Source organism: Muntiacus reevesi, chromosome 13, assembly GCF_963930625.1.
Source record: "Muntiacus reevesi chromosome 13, mMunRee1.1, whole genome shotgun sequence".
Classification (NCBI taxonomy): Eukaryota; Metazoa; Chordata; class Mammalia; order Artiodactyla; family Cervidae; genus Muntiacus; species Muntiacus reevesi.
In genome coordinates, this window is record NC_089261.1 from 8,014,183 (window position 1) to 8,039,359 (window position 25,177).

At 51.2% G+C, this 25,177-nt stretch overlaps 1 protein-coding gene across 5 annotated transcripts in view; it reads right to left on the bottom strand.

Moving 5' to 3' along the window:
• MYO18B (myosin XVIIIB) overlaps window positions 1–25,177 on the bottom strand; it is a 222,152-nt gene that overhangs the window by 123,221 nt on the left and 73,754 nt on the right. For all 5 annotated transcript variants that reach the window (XM_065904351.1, XM_065904348.1, XM_065904350.1 and 2 more), the window contains 7 exons: window positions 24,072–24,231; window positions 21,308–21,491; window positions 20,302–20,524; window positions 18,329–18,438; window positions 8,612–8,677; window positions 3,651–3,779; window positions 1,646–1,789 (listed from right to left, as the gene is read on the bottom strand). In XM_065904351.1, the coding sequence (XP_065760423.1) occupies window positions 1,646–1,789; window positions 3,651–3,779; window positions 8,612–8,677; window positions 18,329–18,438; window positions 20,302–20,524; window positions 21,308–21,491; window positions 24,072–24,231 (1,016 nt within the window). The remainder of the gene's footprint in view (window positions 1–1,645; window positions 1,790–3,650; window positions 3,780–8,611; window positions 8,678–18,328; window positions 18,439–20,301; window positions 20,525–21,307; window positions 21,492–24,071; window positions 24,232–25,177) is intronic.

Here is a 25,177-nt window from a genome sequence, read left to right on the forward strand (position 1 = left end):
GGAGGTGTAGGTTCCACATGTGTTAAGAGTGGCCAGCAAATCCAGCGGGTGATTCAGCCAGCCTGCTGTGATGATGGCCATTTCTGAATATGATCATCTCTGCTCAGGCAAGCCTGGTCCATACCAGCCTGGACTAGGGTCTGGATGCAAATCCTTGGAACAAGTCACTGTTTATTGAGACGGGGCATACCCGAGTGAGACAGGGCACTCCTGAGTGACACGGAGCACCGTGTCTTCATCTTCCCCAATTGCCACTTCTGGCCAGGGGGTCGTCATGAGGTTTACAGCACTACTGTCAGGAGCAATTGAAATGCTCACCCACTGCAGGCCAGTGGAGTGAACCATGAAACGCACACCCCAAGGAGGACCACATGGCCATGAAGAGAGAACGAGAAAGATTTTTATAAAAGTGGGACCACGTGACAGTATATAAATGCAGCACATTAACATGTTGTGTGCCTTAACTTTACAATGCCGTAGGTCAAACACATTTTAACTAAAACTTTTAAAAGACAATCCAAAAATATGGACGTGGCACGGTTCTTAAAATCTATTTTGAAGTGAAAAATGCAAGTTGCAGAAGAATATATAGTATGCCGCCTCTTGTGTAAGAAAGAAACCACTAGTCCTCTGTGTGTGTGTGTGTGTGTGTGTGTGTGTGTGTGTGCACGCACACATGTGCACCTGCGTGTGTACATGTATACCTTGCTTCACTGGCTGGGCTCTGCAGATACTGCATTTTTTACAAATTGAAGGTTGGTGGCAACCCTGCGGTGAGCAAGTCTATTTTCCAAAAGTGTTATCTTTTAATTAAGGTATGCAGATTTTTAGGGGGACCAAATACTATTACACACTTAACAGACTACAGTACAGTGTCAATATAACTTGTATAGGTCCTGGGAAGTCACCCAATTCACGTGACTCACTGTGATATCCGATTTATCTTGGCAGCCTCGAACTGAACCTGCACTATCTCCAAGATATGCCTATATTTGCTCATTTTGGCCAAAAGGAACAACAGGCAGGGTAAACCAGAAACCAATCAGAACAGTTTCCCTGGTGGCTGAGTGGTGAAGAATCTGCCTGCCAAGGCAGGAAACCCGAGTTCAATCCCCAGGTTGGGAAGAGCCCCTGGAGAAGGAAATAGCAACCCACTCCAGTACTCTTGCCTGGAAAATCCCACGGACAGCAGAGCCTGGTGGGCTGCAGTCCATGGCGTCACAAAGAGTCAGACACGGCTGAGCAAATAAACAACAATCAGAACAGTTACCTGCATCAAGTGGGTGCTAACGGGGTTGAAGGGAGGGTAGGGAGTGTCCTCTGAGATACAAAGATAAACGGCTCACGAACTGGCCCGCAGACCCTCTCTGGGAGGAGTGGGAGCACACGCTCCCACACCCGAGGTGGGTACCTGCCTCTGACTGGCACCCACTCACCTACCGGGGAGCTGGGCACCAGGTGGAGGGAGGCCGTGCCAACTGGGGCAGAGGGATGTCTGTAGAGGGGCAGCGAGGGCTAGTGGTGGAGCATTCCTGGATGAAGAATACCCAGGGCTGGAGGCACTGGGTCTGGATGCAAACACCAGGGAGCAGGCTGGAGGGGGTCGGGGGGAGTGGGGATCGCCCCGCCCACCGTGTGCACCCACCTCCTTGGCGCGGAGCTGCTCCTCCCCGATGGTGGCGCTCAGCAGGGGCCGGAGGGAAGCCAGCAGCCGCCACCACGGCCAGTCCCTGACGGCCAGGAACACAGCCACATTCTTCTGGATGCACCGGGCGGCCAGCCGGTGAGTCTGCAGGGGACGAGAGCGCAGACTGAGGGGCCTGCCCAGCTCAGCTGAAGGAGGCGGGGGGGGCAAGGGGGCTGGAGCATATCGGTCTATCCTTAGTGGAAGGGATAGGGAACTTAAAAAAACAAAGGCTTCCTTTAATGGAGTCAGGCTGTCAGCATCAGGCCACAGTCTAGTCTGGAATAACTAATAATAACAATAGGATAAGGGGTAGAAATCCTATACAGTGGGGTCACCTCTCACATGAGGATCAGGCTCAAAAGTCACCGTGCAAGGCAAGCCTCTCCTGGAAAATCCCTGAAACCTGCTCACAAGAAGCAGTGGCCCTGATGATGCTGCCGGTTGATATTTAAGGAAGAGATACTATTTTCAGTGCATTTAAACACAAGTCCATGCTTCTCACTCTTGAATGTGCATCAAATCTCCAGGAGGGCTTATAAAAACACTGATGCCTGGGTTCCAGCCCAGAGCGTCTGATTCAGTGAGCCTGGGGCAGGGTCCGAGAATCTGCATTGTGCACAAACTCCTAGCTGATGTGGCTGCTGCTGGTCCTGGGACCACACTCTGAGAACAGCTGACCTAGGTCATTCTAATCAGAGGTGGGAATCAAGCTGCGTAAGCCACCATCACAACAGCCAAGACTTGCTCAGCTGGCACAGTGCCTCCTACAGGCCAGACACTACCTGCAGCATCTTATAGCAGCTCAGTCCTCACTACAGCCCTACGAACGTAGATGTTTTTATCATCCCCGTTTTACAGATGGGAAAACCGAGGCACAGAGCGGTACAGCCACTCGTCCAGTGTCACACAGCTTCTCAGAGGTTGAGTCAGGATCTGAACCCCTGCAGTGTCGCTGCAGACAGAGCCCAGGCTCTTAATTCACCTGTTTCAAATTGTTCCACGGCATAAACAACCTGAGTACAATGGGCCGGTGAAACAGCTCACAGTATTTTCGTTATTAATCTTCTTGCCTTTTTCTGTTCTCACCAAGTACGTATTTGTGAGTTTACATGTTCACAGAAGCTGGGGCATGTGCTCTGACTCTGTGCTGGTGGCAGTAATTAACACCACGACTAGGGCAGTGGCAGCTGGTATTATTACTGAGCAGTTACCACGTGGCAGGCCTGTACTACGTGCATGTTATCTCATGTCGCCTCCACCCAGCGACTGCGTGGTAGAGGTGAGATTCAAACATGGTTCCTGTTCGCCTCCAGAGCCGTGCTGCGTTCTCCATCACGCAGGCTGCAGAGAGGAGACTCAGTCTCTGGAGAAGTCTGAGGATGGTGGCCTAGAGTGGTTCAGGACTGCAGACTCCGACCCTGCCCCCTGGTCCTAAAGGCCTCCATGGATAGATCCCGCCCATGCACTGTCTGACCCACGGCAGCCAAGTTCTTCGGAGATGAGACAGCCTGAAATCATTTCCAACCCAGGAGGGCTTGGACAACCTCTGGACATCCTGACCAATCTCATCAGTGGTGATTTGATGTCAGTTCAGTTCAGTCGCTCAGTCGTGTCTTTGCAACCCCATGGACTGCAATACACCAGGCCTCCCTGTCCATCACCAACTCCCAGAGTTTACTCAAACTCACGTCAACATCCTAGAAACAGCTGTATCATCTTACAAAGTGTCTGTTAAAGTCTGACCACCTGGACAGAGTGTGGGCACCAGCATGGGAGATGGGCAGACCTCCTTGCCCACCCCAGATTCACTGGACCATGATCCTCATGCTAACAACATCCCACTGGAGATTCATGCACAAAAGCAAGTGTGAGAAGCAGGGATGACAGCCTCTGGACCAGTGTGGAGGACGCTCTTCCAGATCCCACGCCCCTGCTGGGTTCACGTGACACTCAGCGCCCCCACCTTCAGCTTCTTAAATCCCTGGCGAGAGAGAAAGCCCCTGCAGGCCGCCTGGAACAGGACGATGCTCTGAGACACCAGCTTTTCCCGCTGCTTCTCCAGCCTGGACACCACACCCGCCTTGAGGAAGACCTGGAGGGAGGGAAGGCTGCAGGTGACTTTCTGCAAATGCATCAGACTATCTCACGTGGGAGGGGTTGCAGCTCAGCCCCACTTCTGCATCCACCCAGAATGTTCATGAGCAGCTGCCCTGGACCGGGGTTCTGAATGGTCAGAGCACCTTGCCTCCTGAGGCCTCCTCTTTCCCTTCTCTTGGCCCTGGGGGCTGCATAGAATGGCCCACACACCTGAGTGTGGTCACTGTCACCACCCAGGGGTTTGTTAGAAACTCAGTGTCCCAGGCCCCACACCAGACCTGCTGAATCGGGACCCGTGTGTCAGCACAGTCTCCAGGGGAACTCATGCACGTTTGCTGAGAACCACCTCATGTCTCCGTGTCCTGGCAACACCCGTGGACTGTGGTCAATGTGGATTCCCAGGCCCCAGCCCAGGGGGTGCAGAACCAGCGGGCTGGGTGGCATTCCTGGGTGTGCATTCCGTTTTGACAAGTGCTGCTGGCCAGGAGAGAAGAGCTGCCCCAGAAACCCACGGTCCTGCTTCAGAAAGAGGGGCAGAGAATGCGGGGAAGTGGGGGCAGCCCTTCTTGGTCAGAAGAGGACAGGGCCAGGCTGGAGCCGCCCGCGGGAGAAGCGCAGGCATCGAGCGGAAGACAGCTGGAGGTTCACAGTTCCGGGCCTCAGCTCGTCAATAACGAATGGGGGCTCCCGCGGCAAAGTGATCAATGCGTTCTCGACTCCCACAGGGCTGCCCCTGAGAGACTGCGGGGAACAGTGGAGGGTTTTCAGAGTGAACCTGAAGCTCTGGGGCCAGGCCTGCCTTGACCAAGGCTCTGGGGTCACTGCGGTTGGTGTCGCCTCCCCAGAGGCAAAGGAGAGACGCTCCCATGCTGTTCATTTTCTGAGCATAGTGTCATGCGTTACTTCGCCAGATGCGGTTTGTAGCCCCAAAGGTGGCCAGCCGCTGGAGAGTGCCATCTTATTCACTGATACTGTCAGGTAATCTATGGCATTATCCATTAACGACTAACATGGATGGAGCCCTCCTATGTTCTGGATCTGAACCAGATGTTTGATATGCAGGCAAAACACGTGACAGGGAGAATCTTAGATGGTAGTTACCACAACCCCATTTAAAACTCTCTTTTGGCTGCACCGTGTGGCATGTGGGATCTTAATTCCCCAACCAGGGATCAACCCCCAGCCCCCTGCACTGGCAGCAAGAAGTCTGATCCACTGGACCACCAGCAAAGTGTCCAATCCCCACATTTGATGGAGGGAGAACCTAGGGCTAAAAAAGGCATGTTTTTGCCCAGATCCTCCACTGCCAAATGGTAACACCAGGATTTACCTCCCTCTCTGACTCCAGAGGAGACCATGGTTGTCACTGAATGTAATTAACATTTGCATGGCATCAGCATTTTGAGAAGCTCTTCTCCTATGTCCTATTTTAAGTCGAGTTCACGTGGCTGGTGAGCAGCAAAGCTGAGACTTGATCTGGGAACCCTGAGTCCACCTCCTGCACCCATTCACACTGTCGGCGTGAGGAGCTTTCATCTCCTGGTCACGTGGTACTCAAACATCAGGGGCTTGTGGCCGAACAGTAACCTGATTCCAGGTGGAACCAGGGTCTCCGTCAAGGCTCCATCCCCTTAAACCTGTTTTCTGTAACCATGACCAACCTCTCGGCCAGTCCCGCCGCAAACCTTTCCTCGGAGGGAAGGTGGAGATTAGCCCACCCCATCGCCGCTAATCAACTCTGTTCTGTAACCCTCCATCGCTTTACACAACACTTCCTATGAGCCGGGCTGCCAAGACAATCAGCCTCGTTGAAACAAAGACACGATTGACTCATTACCTATCAGATTGCCTCAATAATGACTGTATTAATTTCACAAGCTAGTGAGTCCCAAAAGCTGCTGTTAAAAAAAAAATCAATGATCAAAGTGATGACAGCACTAGTCCGTATATTACAAAAGTCGGCAGGCGCTGCCAAAACTGTTATTGATTAAGTATGAAGCTTTCATTAAAAAGATAATTGGAAACGACCATACACAGAATGGGAATAAGTCATCGCCTCTGTAGAATCTTGATTTTTTTTTTCTTTTCTTTTCTCTTTTAAGAGCACATCGTCGTCCAGGAGGCCGACGGCATGTGGAATCCCACCTTTTTCATAAATGTCACGGCCCTCGGCACAGGCCTCAGTAAGGCACTGGGGGCTGAGAATGACAAAGGAAAATCTAAATGATTCACTTTTGTGGATCCAGCTGCTTATCGGACCCAAGCAGAGTGTAATACCCCAACATCCCCGTCTGAATGGGATCTCTGGGAGCCGCTGTTAGGCACACTGCTTTTGCTCTCAAGGTGCTGCAGGCCAAGGCTTCAACATCTAATGTGGCCATGGCTCTCCTGTCTAATACTGTGGAGAAATTAGCTATTCTCTCTTAGTAATCTTCCAGATGAGAGGAGATCAATTCTTTAAACATTAAAATGTTACCCTGTTTGACAAGCATCCTGCCCCTGCCGGCAAATGCCTACCACAAACAATGCAAACCACTGCTGTCAAATGACAATGTACTAATCCCCACAGCTGACTTGGGAGGTAGAAAGTAGGGGGTCCATTTTAGAGATGGGGGAACTGAGGCTCAGAGAGACCAAGTCACTTACTCCACATTCGCACTCTGAGGCAGTGGTGGGGCCTGGGTGTGGACCAGATCAGTCTGTTCTCTCCTATTCACAGGCTTCCCACCTGTGAAGTGATGAATCCAACAAAGCATGAGACCTGCATCTGCCCTTAAAGATGGCAGTCTGTCACCACACCTGGCTTCCAAAAGGATACATGGACTTCGACATGCTCTGGGCGGTTTCTTAGTGATGCCAAGTGTGACTCAATATTCATCCTGTTTTATCACGGGATGTTCTGGCTGGCAGGCCTTTTGTCTCACCACCCTGAGACTGTGAGCAGTGACTTCTTATGTGGCTCTTTTCTTTCTTACTCTGCATTAGTTGCTGGGGTCACAGGGACTAACTGTGAAACTCATGAAATAACTAGACACTTATCTAAACAGGGGTTCTCCAACCTAAGCATGTACTGGGATCCCCTAGAGACCCTGTTACAACTCAGACTGTGGGGTTCCACCTCCAGGGTTTCAGAGTCAGTGGTCTGGCTGGGGTGGCATCACCTGAGGACGTATGTTTTTAGGAAGCTCTCGGGCAATGCTGAGGCAGCTGGTCCAGGGATCACACTTTGAGAACCGCTGCTAGTCTAAAAGGATGATGTTCTTGGAGCTGAAGAAGAATTCCTCTGATTAAAGAATGTGCTGTATATTTCCATTAATAAACAATAGAATCACAGCATATTGAAAAGAATGTGGGAGGACTTCCCTAGCAGTCCAGTGGTTAAAACTCCATGCTTCCAAAGCAGGGGCCATGGGTTCAATCCCTGGCTGTGGAACTAAGATCTCATGTGCTGTAAGTGTGACAAAGGAAAAAAAAAAAAGGAAAAGAACTTGGGCTTTGGACTGGCACACATTTCCATGGGAGCTGTGCTCCTGGATCCTGAGAGGAACTGGAAAAGGGGCTGACTTCCCAGAGGTACAGTTTCCTCATGGTGAAGAAGGGATATTATAATCATCTCAACAGAGCCTATGAGGGGAAAAGAGGAATAACATATGATGTTGCTTAGCACAGCACCAGCCTTATGGTGGGGCCCAATAACCCATGGGTTTATCTCCTCTGCTGGAAACGTCCACAGAACGTCCTATGGACCAATCAGGTTGGGACCACAGCAGACTAACAGCTTCCACCACAGGCTTTAGCAGGACCAATAAGCCTGTGGGGAGAGGCTGGTGTGTCTAGGGGGGCAAGGACCAGAGTGAATGACTGTGAGCTCTCCGAGGAAAGAGGTGTGATGGGGCAGGACACTTAACTCTGATAAGAGGCACTCAGGGCCAACAGTGCCCCCAGGATGGGCTTCTGGAAACCAGGGTCCTGCCCCAGAACTGTACATGGTACCTGAACATGGAAGGCAATTGACAAGGGTTTCCTGGATGACGTTAATCACTCAGAAGGTAACTAAGTGGGGAAATGGCCCCCTAGTCTCCTCTGTCTCCAGTTTGTATTCCTAAATGTTGTCCCCACTCTCCTCCCACCAGCTGGTCCTTGAGTCTGCAAACTCTGTAGCTCACTCCCCACACTATGACCCACTCACTCTGGGAGGTAGTAATGGGTCTTCCACTGAAACAAGTGGGTGAAGGCCCCAGGGTCGAGTCATCTGGGGAGCCCTGAACACTGTATGTTCCCTCATGAAGACTCAGAGGATGCCTTGAGCACATTAGGGCTCCATGAAATTCTTCTCTAAGCGTTTGAACTTTTTCTGAAGGACTTCTGGCTCAACATCCATTTGGAGACATCTATGTCCCTCAGCTCTGAAATTATAGACCTTCTTCTCATGCCCTCGCCTCTCACTTACTGCTGCTAATCTCTAAGACGACCATCTGTGTTACACGTGGTTGCAAAGTAAAAGTTGCAAGGCTCCGAGTAAAGGTGGGCCTTTCTGAGGTTCAGAAAGTTCTACTAAGGTCCAGATGTTAACTCTGCAGACTGCCGAGGTCCCTGAGAGTGTCACCTCTAATAAATGATATTCCTCAATGGTCTCTCCACCCACACTTACCTCATTTTATCTTAATGGCCTTGTCATATAAGGAGGGCAAAGAGTCACTAGCCCTGTGTTCAGCTGAGGGAAAAGGAGACACGCAGAAGTAGCGGAAGCTGAGAAGGACAAGAGTCAGGTCTCATGTGGGTCCCTGATATCACAGGTAGAACAGCAAACAAAGGCGCTCTACTCACCTGGCTGTGCCCCACGGCCACGGCCTTCTTTTCCAGGTCCAGTGTCTGCAGCAGCTGCGCCACGGCCTGGGAAGGAGAGGAGAGTTAGAGGGCAAGACAGACTGCAGGCTGGAGACTCCCAGAGTGGAGGTCAGCTGGCTGGAGGGCTGATACCCGGAGAGAGCAGGTGTCTCCCAGGTCTTTGAGCTAACAGAGTTGCACCTCCCCAACAACGTGCAGAGATGGGCATTGGCTGGGTACTGACTGTGCTGTCCACCCTGCTGAGACCTTCACAGACACCATCTCAATTCACCCTCACGGCAGCCCCAGGCGGGTCGTCACACTAGCACACCCATTTCATAGAGGAGAGAACCACAGATGCAAAACTAAATGGAGGATGTGTCTGCTATGGAAAACAGTATGGTGAAACCTCAAAAAATAAAACATGTAATTACCATATGCTCTAGAAATTCCACTTCTGGATATATACCCAAAAGAACTGGAAGCAGGGACTTGAACAGATTCTTGTACACACTCAGTTCACACCAGCATCATTCACAGTAGCCAAAAGGTGGAAGTAACCTAAGTGTTACTAAACTCAGTGGTGACTGTAGCCATGAAATTAAGAGACACTTGGTTCTTGGCAGGAAAGCTATGATGAACCTAGACAGCATATTAAAAAGCAGCAGAGACATCACTTTGCTAACAAAGGTCTGTCTAGTCAAAGCTATGATTTTTCTATAGTCTTGTGCAGATGTGACAGTTGGACAATAAAGAAGGCTGAGCACCAGAGAACTGATGCTTAGAACTGTGGTGTTGGAGAAGACTCTTGAGAGTCCATTGGCCTGCACAGAGATCAAACCAGTCAATCATAAAGGAAATCAACCCTGAATATTCATTGGGAGGACTGATGCTGAAGCTGAAGCTCCAATACTTTGGCCACCTGATGCAAAGAGCCAATTCATGGAAAAGACCCTGATGCTGGGAAAGATTGAGGAAAAGGGGACAACAGAGGATGAGATGGTTAGATGGCATCACCAACTCTATGGACATGAATTTGAGCAAACTCTGGGCGACAATGGAGGACAGAGGAGACTGGCACGCCACAGTCCACGGGGTCTCAAAGACTCAGACATGATTTAGGGACTGAACAACAACAACCTAAGTGTCCACCAACAGACGGATGGATAAACAAAAGTGTGGTGTATATACCCAACGGGATATTAATCATGTTTAAAGGGGAAGGGAATTCTCAAACAAGCTACAACATGGATGAACCCTAAGGACATTATATTTAGTGAAATAACCCAGTCACAAAAGGACAAATACCATATGATTCCACTTATATGACATACCTAGAGCAGTCAAATTCACAGAAAGTGTCCATAGAATGATGGCTGCCAGGGGCTGGGGTGACGGGGATGGGAAGTTAGTGTTCAATGGGTACAGAGATTCAGTCTTGCAGAAAGAAACAGTTCTAGAGAAGGATTGTGGTGATGGCCACACAGGAGTGTGAATACACTTAATATTGCTAAACTGAACACTTAAAAATCTCTAAAATGCTGAATTTTATGTTATGTATATTTTGCCACAAATTAAAAAAAAAAAAAAAAAAAGAAATGAAGGGAATTCCCTGGGGGTCCAGTGGCAAAGACTCCACGCTCCCAAAGCAGAGGGCCCGAGTTTGATCCCTAACTAGATCCCATCTGCCACAACTAAGAGTTTGAAACTAAGACCCAGAGCAGCCAAATAAATAAATATTAAAAACAAAGACAAAAACAGAATGAAGGCATTTCCCCAAGGTTATAAGTTACACGAACCAAATTAGAATCAGGGTCTGTCAGGCCACACTGCAACCTCTATGTCTGCAGTGCTGCCCAGGCCCAGGACAGGGGCAGAGGACCCTAGGCCACTGGGAAATTTACTCCTGTGACAGCCACTCCCGTGACAGCCACACCCTGTCCTCTTACCCACTGGCCAGGGATGGCCTGACTCTCCCGAATATTTGCTGAATCATGACATGCACTAACCCTGTGTTCCTGGCCTAGATGACGGAGGGAGAGTCCATGTTTAATTCATCAGTTTCCTCTACCGCATCTGGTATATAGCAGGAACTCAATAAATACGATGCGATCCAGTGAGGGTGGAAGCAGGGCAGGTTGGAGTCGGGGAGTGTGGAGAGAGGCAACGCCCCCTTCAGGAGAAACAAATGCACCTGAGATCCCAAGACTCTGCCTTGGCCAGGCCACCAGCCATTTAATGGAATCTGGCTCAGACAGTAGAGAATGTGCCTGCAATGTGGGAGACCCCAGTTCCATCCCTGGGTCAGGAAGATCCCCTGGAGAAGGGAATAGCTACCCACTCCAGTATTCTTGCCTGGAGAATCCCATGGACAGAGAAGCCTGGCGGGTCCCAGTCCAAGGGGTCACAGAGAGTAAGCCATGACTGAGTGACTAACACTTTCCCTTTCCTCTTGTCACAGAGGCCGCAGGCTCTGGAGCAATCCTGTCAAGAGATCTGTACCCTCGGACAAACGCAGGTCCAGCCTAGTCCCCTTGTGACTCCAACTCCCCTCCCGCGCCACCCCCATGCCAACCCTCTTGGACTTCCCATTCACTGAAAACCACCAAGTTTATCTACAGAATAAACTATCAGAAAAGTCATTGTGACATTCCACGAAGAAAAAGGTATTCTGAGACAGAGTAATTTGGTAGATGAGTTTCAATTCCACGGATCATAGCATCACAGAAAACTTCCCAAGACACACACAAAAGAGAAAATGCTTATTAAAAGTCCAGACCAAGGCTGTAATCTGGGGGGAAGTTTCCTCCTCTGACCTCCGAGAACATTCCATAGTGCCCCCTCCAAAAACTCAGTGGTTTCACTTATTATTACATTTTAGCCAAATTTGCTCCCAGGGAGCTACAGGCAGCAAAATGCAAAAAACCACCATATCCAGAAAACGTTTTTTTTTTTCTCTCTGCACAAGAGGAAAACAAAATAAAAACTGAGAAGCATTTATTCAAGAGAAACTACTGGGCCTTTAAGAATGGTGGGAAGTTTGTGGTACCTGTGATCAAGACCCTTCCACTCCCACCAGCCTCTGTCACTGCAGGGGTCCCACTGGGGTGAGGCAAGCAATGAAAACTAGCTGCTTTGCTGCCAGAAGGGGTTCACGTACACGGAGCAAAGTGCGGAGAAATCCCACACCCAGAGCCATCGTCAGAAACAGTGAGTGACCTTGGCCCCAAACGAATGGAGAAGGTCAATGACACAGCTAGCCTAACACTGTTTTCTGAGAGGGGCAAGCAGTGGGCCAGTGATCAACCAGGCCCCCCTAACAAGGAGATCCTGGGAATGGGACGTGGAAATACGAGGCCGTGTGCTGCTGCTGCCGCTGCCACGTCGCTTCAGTCGTGTCCCAGTGCACAGGCAGAAAATACGGGGAAGAACCATACAGAAAGTAAAATCTGTGGCACAACCAAAATGCCTGAATGTTGGATACATTTTCCAAACCACACAGATCACTGTAAAATCACTGTAAAAAAATCAGATAAAAGCGTCACACATTCAAGATGTTTGACCACAACCTCTGCTGACCACTAAGCTGTGCTGGCATGGGGTCAACCCTTGAGAATCCACAATTTCTAATAAGAACAAAAGTTTCTAAGAAGTGAACAGAGACAGTAGCAGTCTCACACCACAGGGGAGACAGACTCCATAAATCTAGTCCTATTAAGTTACTAAGCAACTAGGGAAGGTTGGGATCTAGAGATGCAATGTTTTATTATTGAAAATGTCCTGTTTTCAACAAAAAATTACAAGACATGCAAAGAAATCAGAAAGTGTGACCTATGTTCAAGGAACAAACCCCCCAAATCAGTCACAGGAAACCCTCTCAGGGTGTAGATGCTGGCCTTTAAAAAGACTTCTAGACAGCTCTCACAAGGCACATAACGGGCTTTATTAACTCACCATGCCTGGAACATGCTGAGTTTCCATAAGGACTAGTAGGTGGCGGAGGTTCTGAGGTTAAAAGCCCCTCGGGGGCGCTGTGGAGTGATGACACGCCCTCACCCTTCACCACTCTGGGCTCAAACTGCTAGGCCCCGAATGTACCCGGGAGAGACCCAGCTCAGCCTCCAATGTGCACAGAGGTTTCTCTCCAATATTTAACGAGGATGCCCCCCTCTCTCCAGCAAAGCACAAGTCTGGCATCTCACACTAAGCTGCACATGCCAGACCGGCAGCGAAAGACTCCAAGAACCACAAAGGGCCATGGCTGGGAAGGGCTCCCTACTCACCCCTCCATGGGTCGCGTGATGCAGGGATCCACGGCTGTGGAATGGACGCTCTCCTGACCACCCTGCTGTCAGGACAGCACCTCCTCCAGAAAACCCACACTGTGGCCCCATGGCTGCCATACATTGGGCACCTACTATGTGCCAGGCACTGTTATTTCCTGTCACACACTGCCCCTGGTCATGCAGCTATCAAGCATCAAGGGGCACAGATGAATGGAAAGAGAGATGGCAGGAACCAGGATTTGAACCCGAGTCTGTCTGACTCTAAACCACGTGCTTTTAACCACCAAAACTTGCACACGCTGATCAAAACATTCCATAAAGGTTAGGATTACGTCTCTGTTCTTTATAGTTTCATGATTATAAATAGTATGTCTGGCACGAAGCACAAGCAATATGGACAAACATGTAAATAAAAAACACACATATTTGTATAACTGGGTTGGTTCACACTAAACAGAAAACAAGCAGAATCATTAAAACAGGAGACCCAAACTGGAAGAGGATGGCAAAATGAGAAAGTCAAGAACGATGAATAAATTCCAGAGGGCTAGGGCTAAGGCTATGGGGGGCTTACCAGGTGGCTCAGTGGTGAAGACTCCACCTACCAATGCAGGAGACACAGGTTCGATCCCTGGGTCAGGAAGATCTCCTGGAGAAGGAAATGGCAACCCACTCCAGTACTCTTGCCTGGAGAATCCCATGGACAGGGGAGCCTGGTGGGCTGCAGTCCATGGGAGTGAGGAAGAGTGGACATGACTGAGTGACTGAGTAGGCATGCACACAAACACACGGCCACGGGGGCCTGGACCATTTGGCACCTTAGAATGGACAGCTTCCTCTCTTCCTCTGCCCACCCAAGGTCCCCAGCCACAGGCTCATGGGAACCTCTCCAAAAGAGAAAAGGACTCGGGGACAAGTTCAGAGGAAATCAGGAGTATCCACCATGGTCTGAGATGGAACAAGAGTGGCTGCCTTTGAGAAGATAGGCATGCCATAGTTGTGTTCAGATCAAGTCCTTGGGGACAGAGATTTGGTGGCTAGAATCAATCCTCACTGGAGACACTCTGAAGGGAAGAGGGGACCGGGAAGAGGGAAGAGGGAAGACAGGGGTTTCCTGTCATCCATCAGGGAGACCTGGAAACTCTTGCCTCAGCAGCAAAGAGATAAGGGACCAGAATCTCGGACTGAGCTGAATGTGAACCTAACGAGCTCTTCGGGTAACCTTTCTGAGACCCCCTCACGGTCACTCTGGGAGGCCTTCAGTGTAGGTTAAGGCATAATCTTAGCCAGATGGGAAAGCCTGGGAGAGAGGAGAGGGACCCACCATGATTAGAGGGCAAGACGGTCATTTTGGAGGCCTGAGCGCATGCCTCGGTGTCTAGAAGAGACAGCGGCATCCTCAGTAGGTCGAGGTCAGCGTGAGGACCCTGCTCCCCAGAAAGGGCCAGGGCATGGGCAGAGTAGACTTGACTTCCTTCGTAATTTTGCTTAAGCAAGTTCAAGTAATAACGATGTGATCTTCGATGCCATGCCCTTGCTGAGAACCTTCCTGTCTGCCCCCACTGACCCCCTGATGAAGCCTAGACTCTGCCCCTGCTGACGGTGGCCACGGTCTGCCTTGCCAGCATCCTCAGACCCTTTCTTCTACCTGTCAGCATTTATGCGCCAGCCACACTGGATCTGGATTTGACCCTGGACCTCTGCATCTGCCGAACCCAGTGGGGCTTGCCCTGCACGCTTTCTCTTACTTGATTCCTCCAAACCGTTTCAGAAAGCTCTATTCAATCATCACTTGCTCTGTCTTCCCTTTATGTCCTACCCTCAACCCCTGCTGGAAATATCAGAAGCTTTAGAGGTGTTCCCTGGGACCTCCCGAAGCCCCCTCTCTGTCTGGGAATCGCTAATTTTCGTCCTTCTTCCTCAGGAGGCTGTTTTCATCATCCCCGTCTCTCTGCTGGCTAGCACAGGGCCTGGTGCAAGGCAGACACTTAGTGAGAGCTGGATGGAATTGATAACAATTATTTTAAATTAACATCACGATGGCATGTTCTGTGTAAATCTTCACGAAATACTCTGCCTGTCTTCAAAGGGCTTCCATTCAAAAGTCCTGTGTGAACATGAAAAAATGCTCACCAGCCCTGGCCATCAGGGGACTGCAAGTCAAAACCACAATGAGATACCACCTCACATCCGAAAGGGTGACTACAAAAAACACCCCAGAAAATAACAAATGTTGGCAAGGATGCGGAGAAACTGCAACTTTCATGCACTGCTGAAGGGAATAGAAAATGGTACAGTCATTATGAAAAACAGTTTGGAGGTTCCTCAAAAAATTAAATATAGTATTACCATATGATCCAGCGCTTCCACTTTGAGTATGTACCCAAGAGAATAAAAAACAGAGCCTCAAAAGAGGCATCAGTACACTGTGTTCATAGCAGGGTCATTCACAACAGCCAAAAGGTGGCAATAGCCCACGTGTCCACCGGCAAGAGGATGGATATACAAAATGCTGCATACAAGGATGCAAGTCAGCCTTAAAAGAAAGGAAATTCTGACATGTGCTACTACATGGATGAACCCTGGGGACACCATACTGAGTGCCGTAAGCCAGTCACAAAAGCCAGACACTGCATGAGCCCACTTGCATGCGGTTCCTGGAGCAGCCAAATTCATGGAGACAGAAAGCAGAACGGTGGTTGCCAAGGGCTGGCTGGGAGGCAGGATGGGGCCGTAGCGTTCAATGGGGACGGTTCCAGTTTTGGAAAATGAAAGGAGTTCTGGAGATGGAGGGCTGTGATGGTTACATAACATGAATGTACTTACGGCCACTAAACTGCATGCTTAAAAATGGGTTAAGGTGGTAAGTTTGATGTTATGTGTATTTTACAATATAAAGTAAAAAGCCCTGTGTGAGGAGTTTGAGAGCCTGGGTTCAAACCCCGGCCCTACCACTGCCCCACGGCCTGGCTGGGAGTGGGAGCCTCAGTTGCTTCTGCTGTGAAATGGGGATAATTCCCAGAGCAGGGAGGCTTTATCAGTTGAGGGCTGTTTCAGGGTGAAAGTCGGTAGGGAACCTTTTCACATTACGTCTGATATTTTGTGATGAGAGTTTGTGCATCTGTGGTAAAAAAAAAAAAAAAAGAAAAAAAAAAGGCACATGCTGTTTTTGTTTCAGGAGCACAGAATCCAGCAGGGACCCTCCAAACGGGAGTGCTTCACTGGGAGAGAGCCTGGTTTAAGCACCACATGCACGTCAGGCAGGCAGGGGATGCGCCGAGGCCGGCTCACACCCTGCCAGTGAATTCCCTCTGCTGCCGACTAGTGTCTAATGACAATATTGACCTTTCCTATCTGTCAGACTTGTCTTATTAAATCCTGAGGTCTTAAATGCTTTGCACACAGAGGCTGACAGTTTGCCCACCCAAGCACGTGTTCATGTATAATTCATGGTGTATCGTGCTGCCTGGCAGATGAATATTTATCAGCTTTTTCATAAGAGGCAGGCTGGCGTTTCCTTTTGTTGCTACCAAAATCCTATGCTGCAGCAAATGAAATTTGTGAGCAAATAAAAAAAAAAAAACAAGAATAACAAGAAGTGAAAACTCCCCAGTCCATTCTGCTTGTAATTTTCCACTTTCCGAGGCCTCCAGTGTGTGTGTGGAGGTGGTTTCGGTCTGGCTACGAGAGAGAACTGCTGAGTCGTCCAGAATAGAAGCGCTTCCATATGCTACCCCCCGCCCCCACCGAAAACTCCTCCACGCCCTACTTCTGCACAGCAGAGGAGCCCAAGCCCCTTTCAGTGGTTCCATTCCAGATGCTCTGGATGGAGATCAAGACTGGGGGGTACGGGCGACCAAGGATAAGGAACCCCGATGAAGCTTGGTACACAGTAGCTGGTGGCACTGAGCCAGGCAGTTTCGTGGTTTCCACAGTGGGATGCCCCCCAGGGAGGGGACAGCCCCGCGCCACCAGCTGGGATCTGAGGTCCCCTTCCCCAGGGGTGGGACGCAGGCGCGTCATGAGAAGTGCCGCCGTGTCTGCGGGAGGGAGCCTGTGCCCTGGTCCCCGCTCCACAAGAAAGCCAAGAAAGGACTTAAGAACTGTGCCTCCGCCGCTGGCTCTTCTCGCCTTGCGACTCACTGACTGAGGATCCAGGCTGGGGGGCCAGGCGCACATGGGCGCGCTCACTGGAGGGGAGTTTCAACACAGCTGTGAACGCAGAGTCTGTGCGGCCACCTCTCTGGCCTTGGAAGACAGTGATGACGATGACAACGACAGTCACAGTTCACACACAAGGAGCCCTTACTATATGCCAGGCCCTGCGTCAAGCACATCAATTACACTACTACATACAATCCACCAAACGCTCCACTGAGGTTGGTGTTACCCTTGTTCCCATTTTACAAATTAGGAAACTGAGGCAGAAAGATGGATTAACTCATCTAAGATCACAGTCCCAGCTGGAAAACAACTGCAGGTCTGTGTGACTTGAGCCCACACTTTCTTAACAACCCTACACACAATCAAGAAACTTGAGTTCAAGGGCAAACCCACGAACGCCTGGCTGTGTGGCCTCAAGGCAATCAGTCACCTCTATGAGCCCATGTTTCCTCATTCACAAAAGAGGTGCAAAGGCTCATTTTGCAGGCTGTTGTGAGGATGCACCAGGGCTTTGCAAACTGTCAAGAGCTCTGTCATCACTGATCTCTCAACAGAAGCATTTACTGGGGGTTTAGCACTAGGAGTGAAGACTTCTGGCTCCAGAAGTTAATGGTAGAGATGGAGAAAGGGGACATACAGTGGCAGCAGTACAAGGTTAGGTATGTGTCTTCATTCATTCATCCAACAGGCAATTTAGTGAGCACTTGCCATGAGCCCAAAAACACAGAGTCCCTTCAAAAAATGTTCTTTCAGACACGGCTAAGTGCTACACAGATGTTTAAATAAGAAGATGCGATGGAGAATAACATGAGCAAGATCAGAACAGCAAGATGACACCGGCCTGGCCAGGACTGGGGAGAGGCGACAGCCCTCTGTGCAAAAGCCCTGAGGGGAACGTTTGGGGCCACAAGCCCTCTTTTCACAGACTCTCAGGGTGCTGGTGCCGAGTGCAATGATGGTACAGGAATGATGACGTTTCAACCTGCTGGGAGCCCTCCTACCTCGGAGCTGCTCTTCCTGTGGTTCTAATTCCTTTCCTGCACTTCCTCATACAGGGCTGCAGAAGGACCATTCTGCGATGGGCAGTGTTGTAAGTGACACTGTAGGGAGCACAGTCCGGAGTAGGGGTGCAGGTCAAACGTCACGCCACCCTCGTCTTTGCCCCGAGACCCGACTCTCAGATCCCAGCTGCCCCAGCTGCCCCCGGGCCATGCCCTGCAGAACAGAAGCGTCGGCGCCCCCCACCCCCACCCCCAGGTCCACATACCTTCCTCTCATCCACTCCTTCAGGGGCTGATGTGAGCTCCTTCATGAGCACAGGATCCAGCACCTGGAATCTTCGGCGGAACTGAGTGAGCCCCATGTGGTCAGCGTAGCCTGCGGTGTGGGGAGCGGGAGGAGAACAAAGAATCCAGATGAGATGCCTGGCCCAGGTGTCTACGGCCAGTCTTGCTATTCACCTGCTGTGTACACTCACTTCTCAGGGCCTCGGTTTCCCTGTTTGCTAATATAAGACACTGAGTTCCATCACCATTTGCCAAGTGCATTCCCCAGAACACAGACCCTGTAAGAGGCTCCACTGAAAGCCTGAAAATGCTGCCCCCTGCTTTGCCTCTTGGAAGGTCATGATGTGTATCAATACCAAAGGCTCCAGAACCTCTGCAGGGACGATGCCTGATTAGCTTGGCTTAACCCAGATTTCTCCAAACATGCTGGGCCATGAGCAAATGTTTTGATCTAATAGTTTTTACCATCCTACAATGCACATAGGAAACACTGCATCAGGCCATATCTAAGGGTTCTTTTAAATCTAAAGTGTAGGATCCACACAGCTGCACCCTTCTGTGTGGAAACTGAAAAGCTACTGAGAGAAGGTGACGTTTGAGCTGGCCTTTGAGGGGCTGTGAGAGTCTGCGAGAGGATTCTGTGTGGAAGGAAGTCCAGACAGAGGGAGCCAGAGCAGGAAACAGAAGGTCTGTTCCACAGTCACGGTGACACCATTTACAGAGCTTTCAAGGGCTAAGACACTAGGATGACAACTTCCTTGTTTCATAGAGACTCTGGGGCCTGTATTATCATCCCATTACACAGATGTGGAAACTGAGGACCGGCTGCCGGCTGCTCCCGGCTTCTCTGCCCAGCACCTTGCACCCAGGATTCAGTATGAGTGCAGTGGGAGGAGATGGGGCAGTGACCACAAGCTGGGGTGTCAGTCACCGAGGAAATATTAAACAAGTGGGAGCCCACCTAGACGCCCATCAGCCCCAGCCACCCATCCCCTGACTTCGCCTGAGCTGTTCCTGTCAGGGAAGGGAATCCACAGGGTGGCTGACGGTGTCTCAGAGACAGAAAAAGAATGGGAAAATCTCAGAACAAACTCAGCTCAGAAGAGGAGCTAATGGGGGGGACCCTGGTGCACACCTACTTTCTAAAATATGGGTCTAACACTTCATTCCTTCGATGGAAACCCCTCCTCCCCCACCACGCCCATCACCTCCTCAGCTGGACCAGGGAAAGCCTCCCCGGTGGGTCCACCCCTCCTCTCCCACCCCCACCCCCATTCATCGTGAACCTGGAAACCCAGGCGCCCCCCCACCTCCCGGCACGCAGTGCTCCCCCGTCCACGCTTTCCCTCTCCCCACACCACCCAGAGGTGAGCAGCTGGTTTCTTTTAAGACTCAATGAAGACGTTGCCTCCTCTGGGCACACGGTACCTCCCGCATCCTGTGTGACACATGCCCTGGTCACACCATACAATCATCACCCGTTTCCATATGGATCTCCCAAACCAGGCCGAGCTTCCTGAAGACCAAACATTAATCACTGAGGAAATTCCACCCTCGATTCCAAGGCCGAGGCTCCTAAGATGTTTGCTGTTGAAAGGAAGATGGGCAAGACACACCCCAAGCCTTCCAGGTCACTGAAGCTATTGAGTCGCTCAGTTGTGTCCGACTCTTTTGCCACCCCATCGACTGTAGCCGACCAGGCTCCTCTGTCCATGGGATTCTCCAGGCAAGAATACTGGAGCGGGTTGCCATGCCCTCCTCCAGGGGTCTTCCTGGCTCAGGGATTGAACCTCTGTCTCCTGCATTGCAGGCGGATTTTTTTTAAACCACTGAGCTGCCAGGGAAGCCCAGCCTTCCAGGAGTGCGCAACTAATTAAGGAACGGTTGGACTTGGGTTCAAAGAGCAAGTCCCAGGAGTTAGCGACAAGGTGCTTGCTCCCTGCTGGCCTCTCACCTGCTCTGTGCAGACGCAGCACCTCCAGGATGTAGGATCCTGCGAGCTGCACCCTCAGGGCGGGGATGTCCGAGGGGAGGGACCAGCCCGCCTCAGGCTTGTCTCCACCGGGCTGTGGCGGAGTCGGAGACCCCTGCCCGCCTCTGCTCTCCCCCGCTGCGCTTGGAACCAGGCAGTGGATGAAGTGTAACTGCGACCGTCTGATCACGCTGATCAGCGCATCCTAGGACCAAGAAGAGAAGGGGTCAGGGCCAGGGTGAGACAGACAGGGGTCTGGGCACTCCACAAACATACATTCAGTCTGGCCTGGGCATCTCTGGAGGCCCCTGTGTCCTACCACAAGGCTCTCTCATCCATGGCCCGATGGATTTGTACTCATGAGAAATAAAGGACCTCTATAATGATCCTTATTATCATAGATGGGGAAACTGGGACATGGAGAGGACAAGTGAGTGGCCCCAAGCAGAGAGGACCAGTCACCCAAGAAGAAAACTACAGCCCAGGACCTGGGCTGAGGGCTTTTCCAGGATAAGATGCTACGAGTTGTCTCCTCAAGCCCCCCTTCCCGAGTCTCCCCCTTTTGAGCTCAACCTGATCTCTTGTTACTGGATTACCGTGTCCAGGTGACATCTTCACACCAGTGCTGGGTCCAACCACCCTCTCTACGGGGAGCCTGAAGATGGACATGCCGGCCTTTGAGAGGTTAGGGAGGGAGGCAGGCAGGACAGTGCTGGCTGCGATGTTTGTCAACTTGGTCAGGAAGGCGACCTGTTTCTTGCCAACTTCCTGAAGCTGCTCAGGTGAAACCAAGGAGCTGAGACTTAGGCCTCAGACTGGGATGGGTCACTGTGCCGCCCTGAGCCTCGGTATCTTCCTCGGTGGAGCGTGGGGGTTGGCTGCCTGTCCCTTCAGGTCCGCTGGGGAGCTCAGAGCTGGTGAGCTTGTATAACTCGCCCTGCAGGCGGGCAGGGAGGCCCCCACCCTGTGGGAACAGCACCCCGCTCACCATCTGCAGCTTGATCTGGGAGCAGGGGGCTTTCCTCTTCACCGCGGCCAGGCTGCTGGCGAATGTCCTCCGCACCGCGCAGTTCCGCTGCTGGGCCTGCTGGGAGGTGCCCTCCAGGCCAGCCACGGCCCGGCACACGGGGGACAGCTTGGCCCGGGACTGGAACAGGTTCCTCAGCTCCTCCCTGGCAGGTAGGCGGGGAGAAAGAGAGAGGCTTCAGGGGGTTTGGGGGCGAGCGACGGGGACCCCCTTGCCTCTGGACATCTGCTTCCTGAAACCATGTCCTAGCTGCCAAGTCTGTTCATAGTCCCTTCTGCCAGATGATCCTCTGTTTGGGGGCAAACGCCAGCATCTTCCTCCAAGCCTCTCTCCCTCTCCTGACCTCAGAGCATCTTCCTTCTACTGGATGTTCCCGTCACTTACATACCTGCAGGAATTCTCCCCAGCTGGCACTTTCTTAGAGGGTAAAATCATCTCGGTTATCTCTAGAACGGGTCTGGGCACGTCAGGTGCTTAGTCTGATTTGAGCACCAAGGAGACCCTACCGAGACCCAGGATGAAGTTGGGATCCAGGGAAGGCCTTGGGCTCTCTGGCTCCCCCAGCCTCTCCCCTCCAGTAGAAGCCTGTGGCGACTCCCCTGCAAATCCAGGCCCCACCCAGACCATCCCTCAAGACCCTCATCCATCCCTGCTCTGTGCCCAACTGACTTCACGGCCATTAAGAAAATGAGTCTTGCCAGATGCACCGAGGCTGCTGAAAACGGTTCCATGCCTTGTGAAGCATGCAGACTAACAACAGTGCAAAGATGCTCATGTTGCAACAAAAGTCTAGGGAGACAGCCTGGAGAGACCCCTGGACGCGGGAGCCCTGAGAAGGAGGGCTGTGGGCACCCCGCCTGGTGCAGGGAGAGAAGGCGGTGCCCATAGCCCTGACCCTGTGTGAGGATGGCCCCATCTGTGGTGCTGGGAGACCCGGCCTCTGGTCTGCAATGTGCGCTGTGGCCTGGGGCAGTCACGGGTCCTCTCTGGACCTCCTGACACGTGGCGCAAAGGTTGAGTGGGCATGAGCACCTCCCGGTAACCCCCCAGCATCCTGAGAGACTAGATGGGCCCAGGAATCAAAAAGCTACACAAGCAGTCCTGGTGAATCGGGATCCTGACTGTAGAACCACAGGCTAAGAAGAAGCGCTGTCTGCCCTCAAACTCACCACCCCGTGGCTCTCAAGTCTGCGAGACACCCTGCTGGGATTTACTGCCACACCCGCCGTACTCTCCCACCCGGGAGCACACACTGCTCCTTGTCTCAGAAAGTCCCACACTCACCAGGACACCTGGCTAACCAAGGTGTGCCCGCCCTTCCCCAACTCTACACCCCTCACTCAGCTTGAGGGTTTCTGAGCAGCAGGGCGATTTACAAGGAGGCCACGAGAGGTCTGTTGAGGGGTAACCATGAACCAGGTTCCTTAATAAGCCATCCACTCTGTTATGTCACCAAAGCCTTACATAACACTTGTAAGCGTGCAGCATCATTCCCACTTCTCAGACTGTGAAACTGAGGCCCAGGTCATGCAGCTTGAAAAAGGCAAAAGCAGAAGCGGAGCATCTGCCTGACTTTAGAACTGTGCAACGTGGCCTCGTCCAACAAACCCTGAGGTTGCAGAGGAGGAAGCGAGAAACACGGAGGGAAAGAGGCTGCCCATGTCACCCAAGGGACACGGAGCTGGGCTGGGACTGGATCCAGGTCCCCCGGCTCCCCGTACAGCACTCTGGACTTGTTACCCTTCCTTCTGCACTGTCCTCTGACTAGATCTCTCTCTGGGAGCTGTGCGCCCCTGAGCCCCCACTAGATTTTTCCAATCAACTCTGACCACGAGGTTCTGAGAACACCTTCCAAGGATTACTTATACCCAAATTGTATTCTGGCTCTGCCTCTCTTTGCTATGTGGTCAAATATGAACCACTTCACCTCCTGGGGCCTCAGTTTTCTCATTTATAAAATGGGGCTAGGGACACAGTTGTTGTAAGGATTAAAAAGACCCTTATAGGAACTTCCCTGGTGGCCCAGTGGCTAAAAGACATTGCTCCCTATGCAGGAGGCCTGGGTTCAATCCCTAGTCAGGGAACGAGATCTGCATGCTGCAACTAAAGACACAGCACAGTCAAATAAACAAGTAAATATATATATATAGATAGATAGATAGATGTAGATATAGATATATTTTTAAAGACCCTTATAAAGTTCTTACTCTGATGCCAAGTACACAGCAGGTAATTAGTAAATGTGGTCTCAGCTTCACACGCAGGTGCATGCACACATTCCCCCAACAAGCATTTCCAAAGGCTCTCTGAATTCAAGGCAGCCCTCTGCCAGCATGTCTGAGCAGAGCAGTCAAGAAATGCAGTCAGCTTTTTTTCAGGCTGCAAAAAGTTATCACTTCAGTTTTATGATCCCCTAGTTGGAGGATGTCCATAAAAGTCCTTCCAGTCACATCATCTCCCAGATACTTAATGAAAGGCCAGAAGCAAGAATAAGAAGTCACAGCTTCCAAGCTTTTGTCCCACCTCCCCAGACGCCGGCTTCCTCCTTGGCTGGACTCGGGCCAGTCCCAGGAGGTGCTACGTCGCTCCTGTCGAGTTACAGGTCTTCGTGTCACTAGGGAAGGGTCCCCATAGCGGCCCTCCATCACTGACTGGGCTGCGGTGACTGCACGGCCCCAGCACCGCGAACGCCCCCCCGCCCATCCCCAGCCCTGGCTGGGCTCACCTGCTGGAACGCTGCAGGACCTGGGGGGCGTCCAGAGCTGCAAGGTTGGGTTTAGCCTTGTGGAGCCAGCCCGTGAGGTCATAGCGCACGGGGTCGTGACCCAGCTGGTGGGCAATCTCGCACTGGAGGGGCTGCTCACAGGTCCGGAGGGCAGAGGTTCCTGCAGGCAGACACACGGCATGAGTGCTGGGGCCTGGGGGGGACACTGTCATCGCTTGGCGCCGCTGAGAACACGCTGCTCCCATGTTAACATGATTCGAGCTATCGGTTCTGGGCACCATGCTTCCCCTGCTTCGTGCATTTACATGCATGGCTTCCAACCTGCATTCTGTTCCTCCTTGCTTCCTCTGTCAGTTTTTCTGATGTGGACTGTTTTTACAGTCTTTATTGAATTTGTTACCATACTGTTTTACATTTTGGTTTTTCAGCTTGGAGGCATGTAGGATGTTAGTTCCCCGAACAGAGATCTAACTTCTGTTCTAACCCACGTCCCCTAGATTGGAAGGTGAAGTCTTAACCACTGGACCAGCAGGAAAGCCCCTCCTCCTTGCCTTCTTAAATCTAAGATACCTGCATTTCCCAATTACCATTAACACATACCATCTTTGTGACTTTAGCCAGACCCATGAATCACCTGGACTGTTATTTAATGTTTTTTTCCAATCGGCTCAGTTTTACAGGTAAATACATTTGTAAAGAAGAATTATATTGCAGGTTTGGTGTGCCAGTTATATTTACTTTCTAATATTCATGGAAATAAATACACAATTATTAAATATTTTGACAATATGTGTAGATACCACTTAAAATTGTCTGGAATATCAGTTACCAAATAAACGCACAGCAAATTCTTGGAAGATGCTCGTGGACACCTGGTTCCCAGGGACAGAGTGGGAGAAATAAAAGGGCTTGGAGTTAGAGAAGACATGGGTTCAAATCCTGACCTGACAATTTTTTTATAGTGGGACAGGGGCCAAACCACCTAAACCTCCGAGCCTCAGTCTCTTCCTCCGCCCAGCGTGCACCTCAGATGAGAGGCAAGAGCCAGTGAGCCCCACATGTTCTGCTTGAGTGAACGTTCTCATTAACTCAGAGCTAATCGGAAA